At 41.9% G+C, this 27,996-nt stretch overlaps 2 protein-coding genes and 1 long non-coding RNA gene across 5 annotated transcripts in view; 1 reads left to right on the top strand and 2 right to left on the bottom strand.

The window, feature by feature from the left end:
* Positions 1-1,481, bottom strand: part of LOC129858013 (dystrophin-related protein 2-like) — a 199,512-nt gene extending 198,031 nt beyond the window's left edge. Inside the window, exon 1 of the mRNA XM_055926860.1 lies at positions 994-1,481. The gene's annotated coding sequence lies outside the window, so the exon portion shown is untranslated. The remainder of the gene's footprint in view (positions 1-993) is intronic.
* On the top strand, positions 493-3,329 carry LOC129858016 (uncharacterized). The gene is made up of 2 exons (XR_008759973.1): positions 493-664; positions 2,474-3,329. It is a non-coding gene; the product is annotated as an uncharacterized LOC129858016 (long non-coding RNA).
* Positions 2,096-27,996, bottom strand: cenpi (centromere protein I). Of its 3 annotated transcripts, none has more exons than XM_055926862.1 (20): positions 27,720-27,996; positions 26,914-27,051; positions 26,681-26,799; positions 26,411-26,518; positions 26,249-26,297; positions 26,104-26,150; positions 25,713-25,802; positions 25,380-25,511; positions 24,969-25,106; positions 10,418-10,538; positions 10,024-10,118; positions 9,695-9,812; positions 9,417-9,481; positions 9,009-9,118; positions 7,364-7,499; positions 6,985-7,109; positions 6,293-6,341; positions 3,473-3,691; positions 2,796-2,837; positions 2,096-2,626 (listed from the first exon to the last, which is right to left on the bottom strand). In XM_055926862.1, the coding sequence occupies exons 1-20, from the start codon at positions 27,886-27,888 to the stop codon at positions 2,483-2,485; spliced, it is 2,214 nt and encodes a 737-aa protein (XP_055782837.1). In that variant the 5' UTR covers positions 27,889-27,996; the 3' UTR covers positions 2,096-2,482. The 3 variants fall into 3 exon arrangements, with proteins under 3 accessions (XP_055782837.1, XP_055782838.1, XP_055782839.1); XM_055926863.1 differs by having other exon boundaries at positions 3,473-3,688; XM_055926864.1 differs by lacking the exon at positions 27,720-27,996 and adding an exon at positions 27,375-27,503.

Genomic DNA, 27,996 nt, shown 5'->3' with positions numbered 1-27,996 from the left:
ACCATTCCCTCCCAGGAAGGATATATAATGTTTATTTATTTATGGTCATTATTCTGTTATTTCGAAAGCATCACATGGAGCTCCCAGACACTTTTATATGTTCATCTCACTGACTGAACTACACTGCCATAATCACGGAGAGCTGTGGGGCAGTAAGGAATATCAAATAATTCTTCACAATGCAGCTTCATAAGAACCTTCAAATTCCCATTTAAGTACTGTCATCTATAGTGGGGTAAAAATCGTTGAATACAAATGGAGACAATACTATATTTTCCCTTTGAAATAATTTCCCCGGAGTCACTGTCAACTTATCCTTCTTCACACTACAGTAAGACAGACTTCTTTACCTGTATCGTGAACCAAATGGTCTGCCTTTATATCTGGCTCAACCTGTATCACTCAGCATCGGGAAGCCAATATCCCGATACCCAAGTAAGAATTCATACTCAATTTAGACTACAAATAACGAAACTGCAACATGCCATGCAACGCTGCAATTCCGAATGACATGACAAAACTGATCTTTGCATGCATTGGTACAGTGTTCACACATTTTGGCTTCTGGATGAGTCGTCCGCTGCGCCGGTTGCCAAAATCTTTAGTTGCGCACATAAAACCTTTTGTATTATCTCACGTAGAACCATGCCGAACAGAAAGCACGGTAAGTGTATTTAATATTATTTTAATCTATGAAACATTGTAGCCTACAATATCCCAATATATCGACTATATTGTAGCGTTTTATTCTGTCTGTTATTAAAAGCCTGGCAGCTCATCTAACCGGGACATCATCGCAAAACATCGGTCATTACAGCATGACGCCCCATTAAAACATTGATTTGATTTCCACCAAAATACACAACACAAGGAGCGAATATGTGGTGTTATGTCAGTGACTCAAAGATAATATAATACAAAACACATTACTTGCGTTCATGGTCTAATTAAACACATGACAGAAATGCATACTTAGGATGCATTGACTCTTACCTTTTTCTTGTCAGAGATTTGGCACAGGTCGTCTCTCAAAGTGCCATGCAACAGCCTAATAGACTTGTATTGCAGACTGAAATACCCATCAACAGGGGGAAAGACGAAAAGTGCAGAGAGACTGGTGCGAGGATGAACATTTCAAACGGCAAACCATACTCCGGTCAGAGTAGCGCTGTAAAGCTGGAGAGTCTCGCTCTCATACACGTTGACATCAGAGACCTGCTTAAGGTGGTCCTCTCGGCTATTCAAATACTCTTAGGTGCATCAAAAAAAATTCTAGAAACTATGTAATTTGTTGAAAATCCATATCCACAAACAGTCATCAACCATGAAAGGCTACTGTATTTGGAGTTTCCTTAGTCTAATTAGGATGCTGTATAAAGGATCTTATGCATCCAGGCAATGTTTTCAACCATTCAAAACAAGAGCCAAACAAAACAGACGCAGGATAGTTCCAGACACCCATGGAGACTATGAGGTGACAAGGGACTCTTTAAATCAGCCGATTAATACTGCATTCATTTTCAAATATTCATCCCCTGTGAGTTGCCATCACTGCATGATAATAACTGTATTTGTTGAAGGGAATTCTAATATTAAAAGCACACAATTAAAAACAGGTTACAGGAGCTAATGCAAACTTTCACCTTTGAAATTGAGGTACTTAGTATAAACAGCAGATAATGAGAGCCTGACACAGCAATGGTCCAATTATGATGGATTGGTGGACAGTCAGCAATGTATGTGAAATTGACCATTACATTGACATGAGTCTACTACTACGTTGAAAAAGAAAATAAGCAATGGGCTGAAATAATTGACTCAATAAATTGACATGAATACAGCTATAATACATGCAGTGTAAACACAGCAGACCTGTTAACCCCATTGTCAGTAATGGTGGTGCTCAGAGGGAAAGTCTGTGGTGGCACAGTGAGAATGGAGGGTGTGTCTGGTTTCCCTGCACCCAGCATGTTCCAAGGTACTGTAGCTGGAGAGAGTATTAAATATCTAGATGGATCCCTCAATTAAGGGTAAATGTTGTTTTCCAGATGGTGGAGCCAATAACTGCAATAGACACTGATGGTTTCACCCTTAATGAATTCTACAAATGGTTTTTAATAGAAAGGATATTCACATTTTCAATTTAGTAACAGATCAGGGGTGTGCTTTTGTCCCAAAAAATAAAAAGAAGATAAAATGCTTTCTTATTAATGTACAAGTTGCACCGAAATTATAGATAGATAGGTAAGCTATACAAGAAAACAGACAACACCAAGCATAATTAAAATATGGACAAAACTAAATAAAATGCAGTCAGGATTAAAAATAGTGGCTATTTACAGAGAAAAAGACACTCAAGTCTCATGTGAATCTTTCCTTGGAGAATATGGCAAGAGATAAAATATGTTCAAGTATTTTACAACACGGAGAAGTGTCAGAGTCTTTTGTCTTTTCTGTTTCATCCTCTCGTTAGGCATGTCGTTTACCTGCTTGTGGGCTGGCTGCCTCTTTGGCCACTGATTCCAGCCACAGAGCGCCGGTTTATGCTACTTTGGACAAACTGTTGGAGGCCCTGAAAGCCCTGAGAGAAGAGGAACTCCATGTACCAGTTCCACTGCTTCGCCGCCTACAGACAGAAAGACAGACAGCTTTACAGACCATCAACTACATACAGGCCATCCAGGCTGTGGCTCGCTGATCAATAGAAATGATCATGAAAAATGAATGGCACACTTCAAACGCACATCAGTGCACGTACATGAAAAAAAATGGAAGTAGTAATAAGACTGTGGTACCTTTATGGAATTGAAGTCTATGTCCTTCCTCTCTGGCCAACACTGATAAAGAGAGAATTATTCATATTCAACAGTTACCCCCCTCAGTAGAACAGTATACTGGGTGTTGAAGCAGTTTCGGACCAAAAGGTACTTGGATTATTTAACATGATGAAAACTCAAGTCTCGTGCAACACCCATGAATAATAAACTGTGATTCTGATCTTCTATGAAATATACATTAATACCACATTCATCCCCTTGTCCGACCTTAAACTTGATTAACTCAACTGGAGAGGATGGCTGCTCTCTTGAAGTTTGGAAATTAGACTTCATATATAAACTGAGCACAGGTAGCCTAGTGGTCAAAGCGTTGGGCCACTAACCGAGAGGTTGCTAGATCGAAACCCCGAGATGACGAGGTAAAAATCTGTCGTTCTGCCCCTGAACAAGGCAGTTAACCCACTGTTCTTAGGCCGTCATTGTAAATAAGTATTAGTTCTTAACTGACTTGCCTAGTTAAATAAAGGTGAAATAAAATACATTTAAAAAACAGTTATGTGGACATTTATGGAAATTCTTTACAATATATATATTAGTTTCACAGATGTGAACATTATAAAATGCCTGGCAAATTTCAATATGTAAATCACAATACAAATCAAATGATCACGAAAATGAATTAAATCTAAACTCACCTTGTGGTGAAAGTCGAGGGCACAGCCCAGGAAGGCAGGGTGGTGAATGAGGTCAAAGCTGGTCCAGGGCTCAGGCACTTTGCTGAGAGCCAAGAGCTCCTGGTCCACCTCGATGGCCATGCCTGGCAGGAACATCTTGGAGTTCCACAGGCAGCTCACCATGAAGAGCAGGTAGTGGTTAAACTCCTGGCACGCCTGCCTGCTGATGTGAAACGCCTGCTGCAATCGGGGGATGACAAGAAAGAAGAGAGGAAAAAGGGAGCAATGGAGAAATAGTTTAAACACTCAATCAGCTTGTGGCACATGCTAAATGAATAGCCCATCTCGTGGAATTTCACAGGGTCGGGTTTAGCGTGGTTAAATCTCGGGGTCCATTATCTCCAATGTTTGCACGCAATGACCAATCTGCATGCCGTTTACCAGACCCATTTTTCTTGTTAAGTCTGACATTTGGGATAAACATATTGGGTGTCTCAACCCAGAGCCATATATACACACACCGAACAAAAATATAAACGCAACATGCAACAATTTCAAAGATTTTACTGAGCTACAGTTCATATAAGGAAATCAGTTAATATAAATAAATTACTTAGGCCCTAATCTATGGATTGCACATGACTGGGAATACAGATATGCATCTGTTGGTCACAGATACATAAAAAAGGTAAGAGCGTGGATCAGAAAACCAGTCAGTATCTGGTGTGACCACCATTTGCCTCACGCAGCGCAACATCTCCTTCGCATAGAGTTGATCAGGCTGTTGATTGTGTCCTGTGGAATGTTATCCCACTCCTCTTCAAAGGCTATTAAAAAATGCTGGAAATTGACGGGAACTGGAACACGCCGTTGTACACATCGATCCAGAGCATTCCAAAACATGCTCAATGGGTGACATGTCTGGTGACTACGCAGGCCATGGAACAACTGGGACATTTTCAGCTTCTAGGAATTGAGTACAGATCCTTGCGACATGGGGCCGTGCATTATCATTCTGAAACATGCAGTGATGGCGGAGGATGAATAAATCAAATCTAATCAAAGTTTATTTGCCACGTGCGCTGAATACAACAGGTGTAGACCTTACAGTGAAATGCTTACTTACAGGCTCTAACCAATAGTGCAAGAAAGGTATTAGGTGAACAATAGGTTGGTAAAGAAATAAAACAACAGTAAAAAACAGGCTATATACAGTAGCGAGGCTACATACAGACACCGGTTAGTCAGGCTGATTGAGGTAGTATGTACATGTAGATATGGTTAAAGTGACTATGCATATATGATGAACAGAGAGTAGCAGTAGCTTAAAAAAGGGGTTGGTGGGGTGCACACAATGCAAATTGTCCGGGTAGCCATTTGATTACCTGTTCAGGAGTCTTATGGCTTGGGGGTAAAAACTGTTGAGAAGCCTTTGTGTCCTAGACTTACTTGGCACTCCGGTACCGCTTGCCATGCGGTAGTAGAGAGAACAATAGCACAACAATAGGCCTCAGGATCTTGTCACGATATCGCAGTGCATTCAAATTGCCATACATAAAATGCAATTGCGTTCATTGCCCTTAGCTTATGCATGCCCATACCATAACCCTACCACCACCATGAGGCACTTTGTTCACAACGTTGCCATCAGCCAAAACCGCTTGCCCACACACCACCATACACGCTGTCTGCCATCTGCCCAATACAGTTGAAACCGGGATTCATCCGTGAAGAGCACACTTCATTGTGCCAGTGGCCATCGAAGGTGAGCATTTGCCCACTTAAGGCGGTTACGACGCCAAACTGCAGTCAGGTCAAGACCCTGGTGAGGACGACAAGCATGCAAATGAGCTTCCCAGAGATGGTTTCTGACAGTTTGTGCAGAAATCCTTCGGTTGTGCAAACCTAGTTTCATCAGCTGTCTGGTTGGCTGGTCTCAGATGATCCCGCAGGTGAAGATACCGGATGTGGAAGTCCTGGGCTGGCGTAGTTACACGTGGTCTGCGGTTGGTAAGACGATCGGACGTACTGCCAAATTCTCTAAAATGACGTTGGAGGCGGCTTATGGTAGAGACATTAACATTCAATTATCTGGTAATAGCTCTGGTGGACATTCCTGCAATCAGCATGCCAATAGCATGTTCCCCAAAGCTTAAGACATCTGTGGCATTGTGCTGCGTGACAAAACTGCACATTTTAGAGTGGTCTTTTGTCCCCAGCACAAGGTGCACCTGTGTAATGATTTACATTTACATTTAAGTCATTTAGCAGACGCTCTTATCCAGAGCGACTTACAAATTGGTGCATTCACCTTATGACATCCAGTGGAACAGCCACTTTAATGATAATGCTGTTAATCAGCTTCTTGATATGCCACACTTGTCAGGTGGATGGATTATCTTGGCAAAAGAGAAATGCTCACTAACAGGGATGTAAACAAATTTGCGCACAAAATTTAAGAGAAATAAGCTTTTTATGCCCCATAATGACAAAGCAAAAACAGGTTTAGACATTTTTTCAAATATATTCAAAATAAAAAACTGAAATATCACATTTACATAGTGTATATTTTTGTTCAGTGTAATTGGCAGCACGTACTTGAAAATAAAATTTCCTTCATACACTAGAACTGGCATGAAAAATGTAATTTGTGTGTTTTTTGGTTTAAACAAGTAACCACCTAAATTGCCTTTTCTTTATCAGCACTTCATTCTAATAGTTTTGTTCATCATGTGGACGGGTAGAAGTGGCCACTTGAGGAGCCTTGAATGGCTTGATTATGCAAAAACACTTAAATATACAAAGCAGAAAATGTATCTTAAAGGGAGAACCTTTCATTACCTTGGTCTCCTGTTGTTGACACTTAGCAGAGGTCAGGTTCTTCTTGTACCTGAAAAAACAGCAATGACCTTAGTTGTCTGTTTAAGTGTAGAAAAACCACCACATTGCTTTCCATGTTATGTAAACAACATCTATCCTAAAGGCCATTTATTGCGAGCAGAATATTTTACGATAAATAAAACAACAACCATAGTCGCAGTAAATGTATATCAGACCAGATCTTTGGCCCGTTTTTAATAAAAGCAGTGCTCTCTTGTCACGCTATAGAGGTATGTTTTATGTGTAACACTTGGTTGAACTGTTATACTCAGTATACAGAGGATACAAGCAATTTGTGCGACAAGATATTCGTGCTTCAGTAATGCATGCCGTTTGCATTCTTCATGGCCTTAAAACACTTTCTCCAGGAAAATGGATCTTAGTGCAATTCTGCATCCTGGGCCCTTCATTATCATGAATCATAAATGCAATGGTCTCGCGTGCTGCATCAAGACTGCTTACCATTCACTTCAAATATATATATATAGGAGAAAGTTTGACATCCATGTCGATGCTTTGCACACGACATGGCAGTGATGGTTTGTGAGTGAAAGATGACACGCTAACGTGACTGTGTCGAGTCCCGGTGTCAACGCCGTCAGACCTGGTGTTGACATGATCGTAACGGGGTTGACGTCACCCCTCCTCCCCACCTGTACATGATGTAGCTGAGGCGGTCCACGCTGACGGGGTCGGTGGCGAACAGGGCCGGGTAGAACACTCCCGCAGGTGGCATGACCACGAGGGGGAGCCCGTACTTCAGGAACATGTCACACACCTGCACGGCACGCACCGAGGCACAGGGACACATACGTCAACACCACAGAACGAATATCGTAGTCTCTTTTTCTAAATGGAGCATGAATATATAAAAACTGACATAGTGCATTCTGCTTATAATGAATGTCATTACGATGATCAACTGCTTATAAAGACCAAACATTTTCCTTTGTGATCACTAGAAGAGTGCACTGTATTTGTATTTTCTTTATGTATTAATTTAAATGTATTGGCTTAATCTGGATTGATTACCGTCTCGTAGAAGTCCAGGATGAAGCTGAGGAGCAGGCAGTGGCAGCCCTCTAGCTGCAGCCCCACCGTGGCCAGGCGGCCCACGAAACGCACCAGCTCCATGACAGAGTCCATGAAGCCAGACAGAGTCATGTTCCTGGGGAGGCAGAGTATTCACATACTGTAAACCTTTACACAACACAAAACACTGGCCATAATATGAGGGAAGCACATGAATCACAATGATGCATGGGACTACTGAGACGGTCAAAAAGGGGTCTTTGCCCTTGGATCATATGAATTTCTCCTTCAGAAGACCCGTCCATCTTGGTTAATGCAATAAAAGACAATAACCAAATCAGCGCTGAGTGTGAAGCAATGTAGCCGGGCGTTATGAGATGCACACACTGCAGTTCATTCCGATGCTGCGTTCCAAAGGACAGTGCTGAGGATATACCGAGGAGGATGAGAGGAGGCGGCCAACCACACACCACAGCCATTGATTTAAGCATCGCGTTTCATTGAGTTTCCCTCCAGAGATTAAGTTGAAAATGGGAAGGGAATAAAAATGTATTGGAGACCTCTTTAACCTTGATGGGTTCGGATTGGGCGTTTGTGAAGAATTAGAATTCTGGAGAGGAAGACAATGAAATAAAGTGCATTCCGAAAGTATTCAGACCCTTTGACTTTTTCTACATTACAGCCTAATTCTAAAATGGATTACATACATTTTTTCCCCTCATCAATGTACACACAATACCACGTAATGACAAAAAGGTTTTTATACATTTTTGCAAATGGATAAAAAAAATAAAAAAATGGAAATATCACATTTAATAAGTATTCAGACCCTTTACTCAGTACTTCGTTGAAGCACCTTTGGCAGTGATTACAGCCTTGAGTCTTCTTGGGTCTGACACTACAAGCTTGGCACACCTGTATTTCGTGAGTTTCTCCCATTCTTCTCTGCAGATCCTCTCAAGCTCTGTCAGGTTGGATGGGGAGTGTTGCTGCACAGTTATTTTCAGGTCCAACCAGAGATGTTCGATCGGGTTCAAGTCCGTGAGTGGCTGGGCCAACTGTGGGACCTTATATACAGGTGTGTGCCTTTCCAAATCATGTCCAATCAACTGTATTTACCACAGGTGGACTCCAATCAAGTTGTAGAAAAATCTTTAAAGATGATCAATTGAAACAGGATGCACCTGAGCTCAATTCAGAGTCTCATAGCAGAGGGTCTGAATACTTATGTAAATAAGGTATTTCTGTTTTTTTTATTTTATACATTTGCAAACATTTCTAAAAACCTGTTTTCGCTTTTTCATTATGGGATATTGTGTGTAGATTGATGAGGAACATTTTGTATTTCATTCATTTGAGAATAAGGCTGTAACATAACAAAATGTGGAACAAGGGAAGGGATCTGAATATTTTTCGAATGCACTGTATGTCTTTAACTCAAAGAAGTTACGGGGCTGAGGTGCTGGAAGTGTGAGTGAGTGAGTGACAGTGAGTGACAGTGAGTGAATGACAGTGGGTGAATGACAGTGGGTGAGTGACAGTGAGTGAGTGACAGTGAATGACTGAGTGGGACAGAGACATATCTGAGCGAATGAGTGGGACAGGGACGTGTTTGAGTAAGTGGGACAGGTACAGTGAGACTCACATGGGTGTGTGGCTGTTTAGACTGATGTCCAGGCCATCCTCCAGGGCATACACAGAGTGCCAGGTCAGCCACTTCAACAGCATGTTGTTCAGACAGTCAATCACACTGCACTAGAGAGGACAGACAACAGAGGGGTGTTGGAGTTTAAACATATTCAAAGTGGAAAAAAACAAGAGGGATAGTTAGAACTACGACAGGGTTGTGTTCATTAAGGCACACTGTAGCAAAACTTTGTCAAACGTAGTTGCTCCCTGTTTCAGTAAGTTTTCTTCTGTTTGGTACGAAATTAATACGACCCGGGATTAGACTGCTGACAACTGGACTGTACATGGATATGGTGGTATGATGCAATCTTCTTAAGTTTGATTCGAAGCAGGATCTATTTCGAGGGATTCTGTTTACTATTACCTTGAAGAAGAGCGTGGAGGTGAAGAATAGCTGCATGAGGGGCTCAAACAGAAGTTGGCTGATACCTGGGAGAGATGGGGAGAGCAATGAATTCAACATTCCTAACCATGCAATCCCCAGCACATTGCAAACTGGCAGCATATGCCAGGGAGCCTGGGAAACGTAGTCACGTGCCCCCCCCCCCCCCCCCCCCCCATTACAGTTCATCTGTTTAATTAGGGGAGAGAGAAACTGGAGGAAAGGAGCGTGAGGCAGCCAAGCAAACAGGGCCTACTCACAGGAACTGGGGACCACAGGGATGTCACTCAGCAAGCCTAGGATCTGGGGGCGGAGGAGTGAACCATCCCAAACGTTCAGGAACTTGTAGAGGAAGCCCTCTGTGCTGGAAAAGCCCTCCTGAGGTGGGGGGAGACAAAACATATGCATCTCAAATTAGCGTTTAACTGTGGCATAATTTATTAATGAACAGAAGGGGAGAAGTGAGAGCAGAGAAGAGAGAGTTTAACCCACTCTTACAGATACAGATCTGGCAAAGAGGGGAGGGGCAGGGAGGAGAACGGGAGGCGAGAGGGGCCTGGATGGCGGCGATGAGGGGGCTGAGGCTCACCTGGAGGAAGTGCTGTGTGGAGAGCAACCTGTTGAGGAAGTGGAGTGCCTCGGACGAACTCCCAGAGCCCCCGTCCCCGCTGCAGAACAGAAACTCTGAAACACCCCCCCCCCCAAAAAAAAATGTTTATTATTTCTTCTTCTTCTTCTTATTATTATTATGATGATACAGATTTGTTAGTTCTACAACACTGACACCAAAACTCTTCCTTTTCATAAAAGCTATTCAGACTATTGCTTTGAAATGCCTACTGGGAATTGATGAGGGTCCATTTGGAGGGTACGGAGATTTTAGTGTTTTGGGCTTTTTTCTTTATACTTCCCTCTTTCACGATGTAAGAGAGATAATGGAGGGAAGACGTAGTGGTTGGTGAATGGTTAGTTCATAGTTTTACCCTCATGGAGGGCGTGGCCCAGCCAGAAGTTGAGTCGGAGGAAGGCGGAGTCATCCTGTACGTAGTCCAGGTAACAGAGGGCCAGACTGGAGCCCAGCAGAGAACCCATCTGGGATGGGAGCTGTGGAAGAGGGGGAGATTATTATTAAACCAGTCAATACACACACACACACACACTATGAACCCCATCAAACCCCACCACCCTTAAAAACACACACTTATACTCATGAACCCCACCACTTAACCACAGAGACCATCAAACTCCAAAGTTCCATCATGTTCTGAACAGCTTTATGTCAGGAGATTAGCATTATATTATTGAAGATTCTTCATGTTATTGAATAAGAGGATCTCTGTTGCCAGTGTCCTTGTTTTCATTGAGTGAGCAATCTTTCTGTCACTGACTGGACTAAATCTGTCACATCTACTAATCCTCATACTACGGCCATCATGGATATGTCTGTTGCAAGTAGCATTCAGACATTTCTCCACACGGAATGGTCTGTCTGTCTATTGTGTGAACAGCTGCCTGGTAATATGGGAACTTAAGCATAATAATTAAATAAAGAAAAAATAGACAGATTGTCAACAGACATGGCTGAGTCTTCCCATAACTAAGGAGCAACGGCATCGTTCGTCTGAGAAACGACTGCTTTTGGGGGGGGGGGGGGGGCTAACATAAGGAATCAGTGATCCCTCAACGATTGCGCCGCTGATTTGTTTGCACTGCGTGATCCGACAGTACTAGCTGATCTATCTTGTCCAACGTCCTGCCCAGCGTTAGTAGCCGTGATGCCATAAAAAGTAGCAAGTGTTGCACACGTTGGCTCCTCGGGGTAGAGCTGGGACGATAAACAGCAAATGATCGACACCGACCACACTAACCACTCGTCGCTGACATTTTGCTGATATCATTCATTACGATAAGTAGCCTATAGTAGAAGAATGTGAAGTTTGAAATGAAATAAGTTTTCTTATATGGGTGATTTTTAATGGGACAACTGATGGCTACAACCATCAAACTAGTAGTAGTTTAAAATGGGGCTGGGCGATATATCGAATTAAATCGATTAATGTATGTTTTTGTGCGATATTCCAATTGCATATATTTTTTTTTATAAAGTGTTTATGTCCACATGTTTTCATGTTCTTTTTGGTTCCTTCACTCCTGTGCTGTGTTCAATGACTGTAGGCTGTGTGTACCTTCCAAGCACCTTCTCAAGACCACTTCTTCTTCTATGACAAGCAGTTTCAACTCACAATTTTTATTTGTATTTATTCATTTTATTTTTGGGGGCCCATTCCCCCCTTCAGAGGACAAAAATAAACCGCTTTTACAGCTTTTTTGTTGTTTGTTGTTACATGTACATTTTACACACATGGCACTTAATTTTGTTTTACAGTAGTTACATAAACAAAGTAATTTGATAGACAGTACATCTATACTGAACAAAAATATAAATGCAACAATTTAACAATTTTACTGAGTTATAGTTCATACAAGTCAGTCAATTGAAATAAATAAATTAGGCCCTAATTAGGCATCACATGACTGGACAGGGGCGCAGACTTTGGTGGGCACAGTCCCATCCACTTTGGAGCCAGGTCCAGACAATCATTACGAGTTTTTCCCACAAAAGGGCTTTATTACAGATTGAAATACTCCTCAATTTCATCAGCTGTCCGGGTAGATGGTCTCAGACGATCCCGCAGATGAAGTAGCCGGATGTGTAAGTCCTGGGCTGGAGTGGTTACACTTGGTCTGTGGTTGTTCAGTATACAGTTGAAGTCGGAAGTTCACATAAACTGAGTATAGATGGATTTGGCTAAGGTGTATCACAATTCCTGACATTTAATCCTAGTAAAAATTCCCTGTCTTAGGTCAGTTAGGATCGCCACTTTATTTTAAGTATGTGAAATGTCAGAATAAGAGAGACAATGATTTTTTTCCAGCTTTTTTTCTTTCATCACATTCCCAGTGAGTCAGAAGTTTACATACACTCAATTAGTATTTGGTAGCATTGCTTTAAAATTGTTTAACTTGGGTCAAATGTTTCAGGTAGCCTTCCACAAGCTTCCAACAATAAGTTGGGTGAATTTCGGCCCATTCCTCCTGACAGAGCTGGTGTAACGTAGTCAGGTTTGTAGGCCTCCTTGCTCGCACACGCCTTTTCAGTTCTGCCCACACTTTTACTATGGGATTGAGGTCAGGGCTTTGTGATGGCCACTCCAATGCCTTGACTTTGTTATCCTTAAGCCATTTTGCCACAACTTTGGAAGTATACTTGGGGTCATTGTCCATTTGGAAGACCCATTTGCGACCAAGCTTTAACTTCCTGACTGATGGCTTGAGATGTTGCTTCAATATATCCACATAATTTTCCATCCTCATGATGCCATCTATTTTGTGAAGTGCACCAGTCCCTCCTGCAGCAAAGCACCCCCACAACATGATGCTGCCACCCCCGTGCTTCACGGTTGGGATGGTGTTCTTCAGCTTGCAAGCATCCCCCTTTTTCCTCCAAATATAAAAATGGTCATTATGGCCAAACAGCTCTATTTTTGTTTCACCAGACCAGAGGACATTTCTCCAAAAAATACGATCTTTGTCCCCATGTGCAGTTGCAAACCGTAGTCTGGCTTTTTTTAATGGCGGTTTTGGAGCAGTGGCTTCTTCCTTGCTGAGCGGCCTTTCAGTTTATATCGATATAGGACTTGTTTTACTGTGGATATAGATCCTTTTGTACCCATTTCCTCCAGCATCTTCACAGAGTCCATTGCTGTTGTTCTGGGATTGATTTGCACTTTTCGCACCAAAATAAATTTGTGGAGTGGATGAAAAACGAGTTAATGACTCCAACCTACGTGTATGTAAACTTCTGACTTCAACTGTAGATATAGTTTCAGTCATAACTATTATAGAACACAAGCTTTTAAACCCAACCCCTCAGCTACTCTCAGTCCATCCCACCTATTTCCGTAAACTGTTCCCTAATGATTTCCAGGATCCATATATTTTTCAAATGTGCTTTAATGTTTCACATAAATTCGGAACATGTCTAATTGCATAGTATCTACAGATTGTAAGTTAGAGATAAATATTTTTACAAAAAGTACAATATTATTATATTGTTGATTGATTGACTATGGTTGTCCAAATCTCCAAACCGTGCTATTTGTAGGGTTAGATTTTTCAGCCATTCCTGAACCAGTGACCATAAACAAAGGGTAATACCAAAATAAGTAATCTAATGATGCTGTCTCTTTGTGGCTAAATCTGATGAGATGTTTGGATGCCCAATATACATAACATTCTGTTTGTGGAATTCTTTTTGTATAAATCATTTAAATTGAAAAACTACATTTTGAATCAAGCGGTGTTTTGTGTATCAGTTCATAAACCACATGCCACGGAATCTCTTCCCAACTATTTTGAAACCTGTATGGTGCTGCGGTCGACATTTTGGTCCTCAAGTAACACTGATATATTTTTGTATTTATGCCTAGGTTTTTGCCCGTTTTGGTCTTTAGTAAAAGGGCAGACAAGTTCCCTACCTTAACCATCTTCCCTCCATTTTTCCAGTAATGCTGCAATCAGTTCGTTGTAATTTTGGAGAGCAAACATTTCTATATACACTGCTCAAAAAAATAAAAGGAACACTTAAACAACACAATGTAACTCCAAGTCAATCGCACTTCTGTGAAATCAAACTGTCCACTTCGGAAGCAACACTGACAATACATTTCACATGCTGTTGTGCAAATGGAATAGACAACAGGTGGAAATTATAGGCAATTAGCAAGACACCCCCAATAAAGGAGTGGTTCTGCAGGTGGTGACCACAGACCACTTCTCAGTTCCTATGCTTCCTGGCTGATGTTTTGGTCACTTTTGAATGCTGGCTGGCGGTGCTTTCACTCTAGTGGTAGCATGAGACGGAGTCTACAACCCACACAAGTGGCTCAGGTAGTGCAGCTCATCCAGGATGGCACATCAATACGAGCTGTGGCAAGAAGGTTTGCTGTGTCTGTCAGCGTAGTGTCCAGAGCATGGAGGCGCTACCAGGAGACAGGCCAGTACATCAGGAGACGTGGAGGAGGCCGTAGGAGGGCAACAACCCAGCAGCAGGACCGCTACCTCCGCCTTTGTGCAAGGAGGAGCACTGCCAGAGCCCTGCAAAATGACCTCCAGCAGGCCACAAATGTGCATGTGTCAGCATATGGTCTCACAAGGGGTCTGAGGATCTCATCTCGGTACCTAATGGCAGTCAGGCTACCTCTGGCGAGCACATGGAGGGCTGTGCGGCCCCACAAAGAAATGCCACCCCACACCATGACTGACCCACCGCCAAACCGGTCATGCTGGAGGATGTTGCAGGCAGCAGAACGTTCTCCACGGCGTCTCCAGACTCTGTCACATGTGCTCAGTGTGAACCTGCTTTCATCTGTGAAGAGCACAAAGCACCAGTGGCGAATTTGCCAATCTTGGTGTTCTCTGGCAAATGCCAAACGTCCTGCAAGGTGTTGGGCTGTAAGCACAACCCCCACCTGTGGACGTCAGGCCCTCATACCACCCTCATGGAGTCTGTTTCTGACCATTTGAGCAGACACATGCACATTTGTGGCCTGCTGGAGGTCATTTTGCAGGGCTCTGGCAGTGCTCCTCCTTGCACAAAGGCGGAGGTAGCGGTCCTGCTGCTGGGTTGTTGCCCTCCTATGGCCTCCTCCACGTCTCCTGATGTACTGGCCTGTCTCCTGGTAGCGCCTCCATGCTCTGGACACTACGCTGACAGACACAGCAAACCTTCTTGCCACAGCTCGCATTGATGTGCCATCCTGGATGAGCTGCACTAACTGAGCCACTTGTGTGGGTTGTAGACTCCGTCTCATGCTACCACTAGAGTGAAAGCACCGCCAGCATTCAAAAGTGACCAAAACATCAGCCAGGAAGCATAGGAACTGAGAAGTGGTCTGTGGTCACCACCTACAGAACCACTCCTTTATTGGGGGTGTCTTGCTAATTGCCTATAATTTCCACCTTTTGTCTATTCCATTTGCACAACAGCATGTGAAATTTATTGTCAATCAGTGTTGCTTCCGAAGTGGACAGTTTGATTTCACAGAAGTGTGATTGACTTGGAGTTACATTGTGTTGTTTAAGTGTTCCCTTTATTTTTTTGAGCAGTGTATATGTTTAACTGCATGTGACATAACTCCACAATTCCTATTCATAATATCATTAACAAAGATACAGTTAAAAAAAAAATATTCCATAAATATTTTTATTTAAATCAATTGGTATATTTGAATTTAACCATATTATTTGCTGTAAAATTTGTTCTGTCTTTTCTGGAGGATGAAACTAGAATTGCAACCAGCTTTGTATGACTGGTTTAAGAATGGGCGATATTTTAATCCCGCTATGCCCTCCGACAAACCATCAAACAGGCAAAGCGTCAATACAGGACTAAGATCGAATTGTACTACACCGGCACCGACGCTCGTCGGATGTGGCAGGGCTTGCAAACTATTACAAACTACAAAGGGAAGCACAGCCGAGAGTGACACGAGCCTACCAGACAAGCTAAATTACTTATGCTCGCTGAGGCAAGTAACAGACGGATTACCAGGACATGTACTCCGAGCATGCTCTGACCAACTGGCAAGGGTCTTCACTGACATAGTCAACCTCCCCCTGTCCGAGTCTAATACCAACCTGTTTCAAGCAGACCACCATAGTGTTTGTTCTTAAGCACAGGGACTAAGGTAACCTGCCTAAATGACTACCGACCCGTAGCACTCACGTCTGTAGCCATGAAGTGCTTTGAAAGGCTGGTCATGGCTCACATCAACACCATTATCCCAGAAACCCTAAACCCACTCCAATTTGCATACCGCCCCAACAGATCCAGAAGACGCAATCTCTATTGCACTCCACACTGCCCTTTCCCACCTGGACAAAAGGACAACCTTTGTGAGAATGCTATTCATTGACTACAGCTCAGCGTTCAACACCATAGTGCCCTCAAAGCACATCACTAAGCTAAGGACCCTGGGACTAAACACCTCCCTCTGCAACTGGATCCTGGACTTCCTGATGGGCCGCCCCAAGGGGGTAAGGGTAGGTAACAACACATTCGCCACGCTGCTCCTCAACACGAGGGCCCTTCAGGGGTGTGTGCTCAGTCCCCTCCTGTACTCCCTGTTCACTCATGACTGTACGTCCAGGCATTAAGTTTGAACGATGACACAACAGTGGTAGGCCTGATCACCGACAAGACAGCCTATAGGGAGGTTAGAGACTTGGCCGTGTGGTGCCAGGACAACCTCTCCCTCAACGTGATCAAGACAAAGGAGATGATTGTGGACTACAGGAAAAGGAGGACCGAGCACGCCCCCATTCTCATCGACGGGGATGTAGTGGAGCAGGTTGAGAGCTTCAAGTTCCTTGGCGTTCACATCAACAAACTATCATGGTCCATGCACACCAAGACAGTCGTGAGGAGGGCACGACGAAACCTATTCCCCCCTCAGGAGACTGAAAAGACTTGGCATGGGTCCTCAGATCCTCAAAAGGTTCTACAGCTGCACCATCGAGAGTATCCTGACAGGTTGCATCCCTGCCTGGTATGACAAACTGCTCGGAATCCGACCACAAGGCACTACAGAGGGTAGTGCGTACGGTCCAGTACATCACTGGGGCCAAGTTTCCTGCCTTCCGGGACCTCTATACCAGGTGGTGTCAGAGGAAGGCCTCCAGCCATCCTAGTCATAGACTGTTCTCTCTGCTACGGCACGGCATGCGGTACAGGAGCGCCAAGTCTAGGTCCAAGAGGCTTCTAAACAGCTTCTATCCCCAAGCATCTAATCAAATGGCTACACAGACTATTTGCATTTGTTTTTAAGTCCAGGATTTCAAGCCAATCTATATTGTTGTTGGATCTGATTTTAATAGCTACCATTTTGATGGCCATAATAGATAGATATGCCGACAGTGGGCAACCTTGTTTTACTCCTTGACAGTTTAGAAGTAGCCATTATTTACTATTTTACACCTGGGATTACTATACATAACTTTAACCCATTGTAGAAGACATTCTCCAAAATTAAAATGGTCTAGGCATTTATATATTAGTTCTAGTCTTACTTGATCAAAAGCCTTTTCAAAATCTGCTATGAATACCAGACCTGTTTCCCTAGATTTTTCATAGCGTTTTATTGATTAAAATACTTGTCTTATATCCAATGTATCTTCCATGTAAAAACCTGTCTGATCAGGATGAATAATATCCGACAACTCACTATTTGCATTTGAGGTTTGGTCCAACAGAATCGGTCATCAGGACAACGAAAACACATTGAGACATTATTTTACTGGAATAGAGGAAAAGTTCATCTTTTTTTATTTTATAAATAATACAAGACATACTTACCACCGACAACTACATCACACCTGCCCAGACCCACCATCTCCAGCATCAGTTGACGCCACATGGTATCAAACTGCACCATTTTGTTTCTCTCCGTAGTCCACGGACCCAAATTCTTGAAAAATCTTTTAACCTTTCCATTGCGTTAACCTTTCTAACGATACCCTTTTATTGTTTTAACTCCTCAAATTGTGCACAAAGCAGGCAGTACTAAAACAGGAGTATCAAGGAACATTGATTCTGGAAATGTAATACTCAGTTTGTGTCGCACAGCATTGCGGCACCACGTACCGCTAACAGCATTTTAGCCAAAGACTGTTATACAAGCTGTCTAGTCTGTATTTTATAAAAGCGCAATAAGCACAAAACACAATTAGATAAGGAATTGGCGACGTGTTCTGAGAAATAATGTATGCCACTTGATTTAAACATCTGAACAAAGTGGGCAGGCTAGCATGCGTTCAAGCAGTTGGAGACAGACAAAAGTGTGTGTTTATAACAATTCAACTGTTCTACCTTGTTAACTAGCAAATAGATCCAAGTTGGCTGAAATAGCTGGCTACTCACTAGCACGTGGGCTTGTGCTTGAGAGATTGTTTATGAGACCTGTGTTCATTTTCTATACCTGTGTTCATTTTCTGTCATGCCTACTACAAGAAGTTAGTCATTATTAGTGAATGTGCATTATGCATGGCTGTGGTTAAATTTCAAACAAAAAGGGAATTTCCAGACCGACTTCAAAGCCTGGTTAAACTATTTTGATAAAATAATTACATTAATTGGGTCTTATGGTTGTTGAAGGCTTATAAATCAAATCAAACTTTATTTGCCACATGCGCCGAATACAACAAGTGTAGACTTTACCGTGAAATGCTTACTTACAAGCCCTTAACCAACAGTGCGTTCAAGAAGAAGAAAATATTTAACAAGGTCGGCTAAAATAAAAAGTAACACAATAAGAATAACAATAACAAGGGGGGGGGGGGTCAATGTAAATTGTACGGTGGTGGTTTTTATGAATTGTTCAGCAGTCTAATGGCTTGGGGGTAGAAGCTGTTGAGGAGCCTTTTGGTCCTAGACTTGGCACTCTGGTACCGCTTGCCGTGCGGTAGCAGGGAAAACAATCTATAACTTGGGTGACAGGAGTATCTGACAATTTTATGGGCTTTCCTCTGACACCGCCTATTATATAGGTCCTGGATGGCAGGAAGCTTGGCCCCAGTGATGTACTGGGCCGTTCACACTACTGTCTGTAGCACCTTACGGTCACATGCCGAGCAGTTGCATTACCAATTTCACAAGCCTTAATTCATTAGATTATTGCTGACTGTCTGAAATGCAGGGTATTTTACCTTTAGTTGTACAACAAATCTTAAAAAAGGCTAAGATTTTAAGCCATGTCACCCAGTTCTAGTTTAAAGGATTTAAAAAAAATGTGGTACACATTGTTATAAACTTATCGTTCCATTTATCGTTATCGAATCAATTTAGGCAACTTATTGCAATATGGATTTGTCCTTATTGCCCAGCTCAACAGTGAGGGGAATTTATTTATCGTGAACCGTAAATGTCCTTAAATGTCCCTTTGAAAACGATACGAGTCAGAAACTGTCAAAATTGACTACAAATTGTAAATAGAATAATTTTGGTCATAAAGTCAGTCTTGTCTAAAGCCGAGTTTGGAACATCCGTGCATCACAATGTGTACATGAAGGTTGGGTTTTGATTTGAAAATGTACATGTGGCTACTAACATGGGGTGAACAGCTGCGGTGATTGCTCACTTTCCAAAGTAAGAACCTTATACCAACGGTCAAGCATGGTGTTGGTAGTGTGATGGTTTGGGGATGTTTTGCTGCATCAGGACCTGGATGACTTGCCTTAACACAAGGAACCATGAATTCTGCTCTGTATCAGAATTCTACAGGAGAATGTCAGGCCATCCGTCTGTGTGCTGAAGCGCAGCTGGGTCATGCAGCAAGACACTTGTCAAAAAACACAAATCAAGTCTAAAAAGCAACACATTTGAAGTTTTGGAATGGCCTAGCCCAGGGGTGTCAAACTCATTTCGCATCGTGGGCCACATACGGCCTAGGGAGATGTCAAGTGGGCCGGACCATTAAAATTATACCATACTCTGCTATAAATAACCAAAATATCATGTCTTTCCTTTGTTTTGGTGTAAAGAAGCACAAGAACATTAGGAAAATATTGAAATTTAATGAACTATCCTTTTACAAAACATTTCATGAAACACCTCATATTTCCTTAGACAAATGTGCAATTTACTTTTATCATTCACAAATATGCATTGCAACTGATCCCACTGATTGTACAAAGGCACAAAACTTTAATTGGTACTGAAAAATATAGTAATGCACTTTAAGATTAAATGAGACTTTTAAAGAAAGGAATTTTTAAACCACTTACACATACGCATATAAAATCTAAATGTAATCCCTGCGTACACCTTACAAACTAAGGAGAGTGATTTTAAATGTGTAATGAAGAAAGTGTTCGCCTGTCCTGTAAATCTAGCAGCAATTAGGTAGCTGGCTTTTACCGCTGCTTCACTGACTTCTCGGCTCTGGATGAAAGTTGACTGCTGTTTCCTCAGACCCGCCAGCAATTCGTTAATCTTATCTCTTCTCAGTTGTCCTTGCAAGCCGTCATATTTTTCGCTGTGATGAGTCTCGTAGTGGCGTCGAATATTATATTCCTTCAATACCGAAACTTGTTGCAAACACACCAAGCACGAAGGTTTTCCGTGCATCTCTGTAAATAAATAGGACGTGGTCAATTTTTCTTTGAAAATTCTACACTCCTTATCTACTTTTCTCCGTTTGGATAACGACATTTTGGCTAATGAGGGTGTAGCGGAGAGGTAGAGACCAAGGTATTAACAACGTCGTAACAAGCAGCAGATGGCGCATTGATACCGTCTGCTGTTTTCAGTCTGTCTCAGTGATGCGGCTTGTCTTCTACTCTGATGGAAAGAGTGCGCCCCTTAGCGGATAATCCATGAATTGCAGCGAATTAAAAATATTAATTCCATGTCTTTTATGCATTTTTTCCACTTTCAAATTATCCTGCGGGCCTGATCGAACCTCCTTGGGGGCCGGATCCGGCCCGCGGGCCGTATGTTTGACACCCCTGGCCTAGCCAATGTCCAGACCTAATCCCAATTGAGATGTGGCAGGACTTGAAACGAGTTATAGCAGTTCTGCATGGAAGTGGGACAAAATTCCTCCACAGCGATGTGAGAGACTGATCAACAACTACAGGAAGCGTTTGCTTGGAGTCATTGCAGCTTAAGGTGGTACAACCAGTTATTGCGTGTAAGGGGGAAATTACTTTTCCCACAGAGGGACATTGGGTGTTGCAAAACTTTGTTTATGAAATATGTAATTGTTATGTTATTTGTTCACTCATGGTTTTGGTTGAAGATCTGATAATTCAGTATAAAAAAATACACAAAAGCAAAGAAAATTTGAAAATGGCCAAAAATTTTCACAGCAGTGTATCTGTTTCGATCAGGTCAATGTATCTGACAAGCAAACAGTATTTGCGAGCGACCATTTTGTAATTGTCAACACTTTATAACCTTTTCAATGTGGCTCCATGTGATACATCTTTGTTGGCCAGTTAATTAATAACTCGTCGGGACAAACAAACCCTGATAAAGTCTGTAAACAGAGCAATGACAAATTTAGAAAACAAAACGACATGGACAGAGCTCATGAATCTGTTTATGGCTCTGGATAATAACAAACAAATTGCACTGACAACGCTAGCCGTCATATTGAGTGGGATACAAGGTTGAGCTGAGCCCTTGTTCAGTTCTAATACAACCAACACTGTGCTGGTGACATAGCTCCCCCATGTGGCCCTAAAAAGACATTACAAGTGAAATGGGCAGTGCTGGACACCTTCAATAATTGATTTTTACAGCTAAGAAAAGGAGTAGGGTCGGGCGATATTACTATAGCATCGTCTATCAGCAATGATTGACAGCCATTGCCAATGGTGACGACATTGTGATGTGACAGATGATGGTTTAGCATATTTAAACGTGACTGGAGCTCTGTAGATGTTATATACAGAGCACAAGAAGGGAATGTAGGCTAGACAAAGCAGATAATTCCACCAAAGCAGAGCAAAATGTCCAGTCAGAATATTTTCTCGCTCTCTCTCTGTCAGATGTGTGGGCCTTATAGCCTAAACCTATTCAAAAGTGTATACACAGTGCCTTCAGAAAGTATTCATACCCCTTGACTTTTTGCACATTTTGTTGTTACAAAATAGTATTAAAATGTATTTAATTGTCATGTTTTGACAACAATCTACACAAAATACTCTAATGTCGAAGTTGAAAAGCATTCAACCCCGATTCAATACATGTTAGTCTCTAAGAGCTTTACAAACCTGGATTGTGCAACATTTTCCCATTAATCTTTTCAAAACTCTCCACTCTATCAAGTTAGTTGTTGATCATTGCTAGACAGCCATTTTCAAGTCTTGTCATAGATTTTCAAGCCAATTTAAGTCAAAACTGTAAGTAGGCCATTAAGGAACATTCAATGTCATCTTGTAAGTAACTCCAGTATAGAATTGGCCTTGCGTTTTAGGTTACTGACCCGCTGAAAGGTGAATTTGTCTCCCAGTGTCTCTTGGGGAAAAAAAGACAACCAGGTTTCCCTCTAGGTCTTTGCCGGTGCTTAGCTCTATTCCTTTTCTTTTTATCTTAAAAAACTACCATGCCAATGACAAACATACCCATAACATGATGCAGCCACCACCATGCTTGAAAATATGAAGAGTGGTACTCAGTGATGTGTTGGATTTGCCACAAACACAACACTTTGCATTCAGAACAAAAAGTTAATTGCTTTGCAACATTTTTTTTCAGTATTACTTTAGAGCCCTGTTGCAAACAGGATGCATGTTTTGGAATATTTGTATTCTGTACAGGCTCCCTTCTTTTCACTCTGTCATTTAGGTTAGTATTGTGGAGTAACTGCAATGTTGTTGATCCATCCTCCATTTTCTCCTATCACAGCCATAAAACTAAGTGGTTTAAACATCTCTATTGGCCTCATGGTGAAATCCTTGAGCGGTTTCCTTCCTCTCTGTCAACAGAGTTAGGAAGGACACCTGAATCTTTGTAGTGACTGGGTGTATTGGTACACCATCTAATTAATAACTTCACAATGCTCAAAAGGATATTCAATATATGCTTTTTTTTGTTTGTTTTACCCATCTACCAATAGGTGCCCTTCTTTGCAAGGCATTGGAAAACACCCCTGGTCTTTGTCATTGAATCTGTGCTTGCACAGAGTTAGTCCCTGCAATTTGTTAAGCAAATGTTTACTCCTGAAGTTATTTAGGCTTGTCATAACAAAGGGGTTGAATAGTTAGACTCAAGACATTTCTGCTTTTCACTTTTTATACATTTGTAAAAAATATCTACAAACAGAATTCCACTTTTATATTATCGCATAGTGTGTGTAGATCGGTTACAAATTCAGGCTGTAAGAACAAAATATGGAAAAAGTCAAGGGGTGTGAATACTTTCTGAAGGCACTTTATATAAACGGACACTCCTTAACTATCTTGTGACTAACTCTTTAATTCGGTATGAATATGACTTTGGGCTACTGGTAGGCTACGCTTTCATCATTTTATGCCTGCATGGCTTTCTCCTGATGAAACAAATCTATCTAACGGAGTTCCATCTCAAAAAGTTGTTTGAATAGCCTAAAAGCCTATGGTAGCCAGGGGACTAATAATGATAGAGTACAAACCACATCAAAAGCCTTTTTTTTTTTTAGTAATACGTTTAATCAAGTTTAAGCTTATTAAGAAATAAATGATCCGTGCAGGGCGTAAAAATCACTCCATGCGAGGTTGAAAACCAAATGGCCAATTTCCTACTAGGCCTATCATAAAAGCTTCAAGACAAGTTAAAGTTTTATCAAATAACCTAAGGCATCGTAAAGTTGCCCCTTTCATAAAGGACAAGAACGAGTCGGAGTCTACAGGCCTAGGCTATTCTCTTTCACAGCTTTATGAGTGCCCAAACATACAATATTAAGAGAGGAGGATGAGGCAAATAAAGCAATTATTATCCAGTTCTGAAGACGGTACATTTTGTTTCTATCCAGCCCATGATTTATAACCTAACTCACTACGGCAAGACAGCCCCGTTCATCATCAGTTGACTGTCACTTTGTTCCGTCATGTGCAAGCCATGCAGACACACACAAACCTGTTCCACACACAAACCTGTTTTCAAGCTCCACCAGAAAGGAATACATACATATATATAAAAATGTGTGTGTGTGTGTGTATAATATATATATATACACACACACACATTATAAATATATATACACACACACATTATAAATATATATACACTGTGTGTATTATATATAGAGCACTCAGCCTCTGTCCAAGGTTTCAACAACATTATATTTTGTCCAGTTGTAGCATGCAATTTCGCACTATAGCTAGGCCTGGGAATTGCCAGGGACCTCACGATACAATATTACGACGATACTTATGTGCCGATTCGCATGTACTGCGATTTTCCCGATTCTATATGTATTGCGATTCAATACTGCGATTTGATGTTCCAAACATATTGCTCACTATACAAAGAGACAAGAGAGAGCATGAGAAACAGAGTTGAGTGTTGAAAACATGTTGGCTGACTATTTAAAAAGGTGGGAGAACAGGCAACAGGATGAGGCGCAGGTACAGCCAACTAGTGCTAGCTTACGCTACCTATAACAAAGTATTTTGGGAGGGGTTGGCCAAAAGGGGGGCGATACCATTGCATATTACAATGTTTTATGAGTACATAATCACGATTGGGGAAAAAATTGACATCTTCCAACCTTAAAACACAGTATATCCATCCTACTTAAATCCTCATCTTCCATCTGTCTCAAAACAAGGTACTGCAAGGCCATACCATTGTGTGAATAATCAGGATTATGTGAGTGAGTGAGAGATAAAAAGATGGAAAGAGATCAAAGAGCGAGAGACAGAACGATATAGTGAGAAAGCGAGACAGAGAGAGACAGAGATAGAAAGAGAGAGAGAAGAGAGAGTTACCTCTATGCAGTGGAGGTTGTCCAGCAGCTGTGGAAAGGAGTGGAGCTGCTCCAGGGAGAAGACTTTCCTGCTTCGGCTGGAGGAGGAGTTGCTCTGGATAGACGAGCGCAACGATGGTAACTCCAGGTGATTCAATTTCTGATAGGAATGTCAGTATATTGTAAGTATATTGTAAACAGTTCATTAGGTTATGACAGTGCCACAAAGTGTCTATATCCAGATAGATCCTCCAAAAAGCAAGGTCAGTTGACTCAATGAGTCTCATGGTCTATGGAGGACAAAATGTCCTGACCCCAAAAAAAAATTTAAGTATTTTTTTGTGTGCTATACATTAGCAATAAGACCCTTTATAAAGACTGTTTAAGGTCATCTGTCTCCTTGTCAATGGTGTGCCATAGCTCATGGCCTTACCCTCTTTCTGGAGTTGGTCTTGTCTTTGAGCCTGAGGGTCAGGCTGATGTCAGAGGACACCTGGACCTTGTTCCTCTTCTGGACAGCACTGAGCGCCACCTTCCACGTGGAATTGTGGTTCTTAAACCCACTCTGAACGACAGCCGAAAAGATACATGTTGACATTACGGATGTTTGTCAGGGTTTCAATGAAGAGAATTGGATTGGAATTTCAGTTCACTTCCAGATCGGATATGGATGAAATCGATCCCAAACCTGGTGAACAACAAGGTGAACAACAAAGTGTGGTTTGTGCAATGGAAAGAGGTCACTAGGTGTGATCCGTGTACTAACCCTCATTCGTGATGGAGGAGCAAGCGTCACCAACTCGGGGTAAAACACTTTGTACAATGACAGCAAGTGCAACAGGAACGGCTGCCTGCCCTGGGGAGACAGAAGATGAGAGGAAATGAATGAAACTCTCAGTGCAACATGCTCACAGCGTGGACTCCGCTCTCAGGTTGATGGATGTAGCAATCATTTACAGAGTGCAACTACAGATAAATGGTACAGAGGATTAACTATTTATGGGAATTATGTAGACAAACAAACAGTGTGCAAGTATTTTCTCCTCCTGCCATTTATCACAACTATTTCATAATGGTAATACAATTGTTAGATGTCTCCCATGCATTCACTTGACAATACCTTAAAAAACAACATAAAAAAACATTCTTTGTTTTACCATTTTTGTTTGGAGGTCCAACAGTTTTCTTACTCTGAATGGCCGAACTGTGACAGAAATAAAATAAAAAATGAAGCGATGTTGTGCTGCAGGAACAATTTGGACCTTATGGTAATGGTTCATTGAGTAACAAGAAGTCACTTACCACTTTCTCTCCTTGTCAAAAGGTAAAGCAAATGGCAGATGTAAGGAGACTGAAACACAACAACTCAATCATGATTTAAATAGCAATGCCAAAGTAAAAACTCAAGACATTCATTGATATCATCAGAGCGTGGGGGGGGGGGGATACGACTCCTGCACATACCAAATTCTCTTCAGTCACAAAGCTGAAGATGAAGCCATAGATGGCTCGAAGATGGTCCTTGGAGTCGATCATGTCGAAAACAGTCAGCACCCACCGAAGGAAAAGAACCTGGAACACACCCCATAACACCAGTTTCAAGCACGTATAGGGAAAGAGTACACAGAGCAATTCTGATGAAACGAGTACTATAATGTTACGTTACGTCTTCAGTGTCAACCTTTAAATCTGTGAGTGTGACTTATAGACCTTTGAGACAGAGGAGCTCTTTACCTGTGTGCTGATTGCTATCTTGCCGACACATAACCACGACACTGCTCGAACAACAGCCTCCTGTGGCACCACGGTTGCGGGGATTAGAAACTTCAGGACCCGAACACACGTCCCACCTCCTGTTCAGGGAAGAGAAAGCGCTGATATGTTAAGTATGGTCAAATTAATTCAGCATAGTGTAAATCTATACTTCATGTCAGTCTGTAGTTGCAGTGGCTGCGGGTTGTTCGTACCCATACGTAAGCTCATAGCGTAGTCCAACATGACAGAGATGGCCTCAGGAGGGAGTCCTCGACTGAGCCCCACTCTCTCCACCAGCACCAGGTTCCTCTCCAGTACATCGTTCCCCAAGCATGGGGTACCTGCCTCCACTAGGAAACAAACAACTCATGTGAAGTCACGGACATTCTGTGACTGGATGCGCTTTAGTTACTGTAGCTAGCTAGTTAGCTATTGAATTCCAATGTACTTATTAATAACAATGTTAGTAGGTAACATCCAGCTGTAACATTTCCAATCACATGATTGTATTTATTTTGTACGTTACATGTAAGGTTAGCTAGATATCCTCTTATTGTTTATGTGTGATTAACCTTAGCATTAAATAAATATCTGATGAATAATAAATTAAGTTATATGCAATTGTTGTACTTCGTAACTAAATGATGACTTGCAAATTGTGCATACTACATACCTTCCTTTCCTTGTTCAGTCTAACCATACCCCACCCACACTTGTTATGCATTAGCTAACTAACGTCAGCAACATAAGTTACAGTAAAAGGTAACTTTGGAACACAACATCGGCAGTCTCTGTAATGGTTGTTTCTATGTTGTGTCCAAGATAAGTAAAAGGGTGTTTCCAAAACAACACTGGGCGGGGTCTAGTAAGATCACATAGCAATAAGCTGGGCTGCCATACGGTCAAATAGCTATTTCACTTTGGTTAAAAGGTAGCTACAACATTAACGTTAGCTACGCTTGCCTTCTGCAAGCAATATTATACTAGCAGGCTAGCAAACGTTAACTTATCTTGCTACCTTCTGAGAAGTACTTCAGCGCAAGTACAAATGGATCCCCGGTCTGGTTCTTTCTTCTTTCCTTCTCTGCCACTCGCAAACTTCTGTTAGAAGTTCGGCTTGAAACTGACAACTGGCTTTCAAATGAAGAGTCCAAATCTGTCCTCGTCAGGTTGGAAGCTTTTGCCATTGCTAGCTACATAGTTAAAAATGCACGTATTATCTTTTCCCCAGGCACGATGTCATCCAAACAAAACTAAAATCTTGCGCGCGACCGTTTATTGTACGCATGCGCACT

The sequence above is a fragment of the Salvelinus fontinalis genome, chromosome 6 (assembly GCF_029448725.1).
Source record: "Salvelinus fontinalis isolate EN_2023a chromosome 6, ASM2944872v1, whole genome shotgun sequence".
Taxonomy (NCBI): domain Eukaryota; kingdom Metazoa; phylum Chordata; class Actinopteri; order Salmoniformes; family Salmonidae; genus Salvelinus; species Salvelinus fontinalis.
Note: the sequence above shows the minus strand (reverse complement) of the source record. Positions and strands in the feature narration are given on the sequence as shown.

Coding starts and splice junctions, on each gene's coding strand:
- cenpi (XM_055926862.1), bottom strand. CDS start 27,888: ATGGCAAAAGCTTCCAACCTGACGAGGACAGATTTGGACTCTTCATTT. Junction 9,119..9,416: donor CCTCCACGCTCTTCTTCAAG/GTAATAGTAAAC, acceptor TGTCCTCTCTAG/TGCAGTGTGATTGACTGTCT. Junction 7,500..9,008: donor CTAAACAGCCACACACCCAT/GTGAGTCTCACT, acceptor CTGCCTCCCCAG/GAACATGACTCTGTCTGGCT.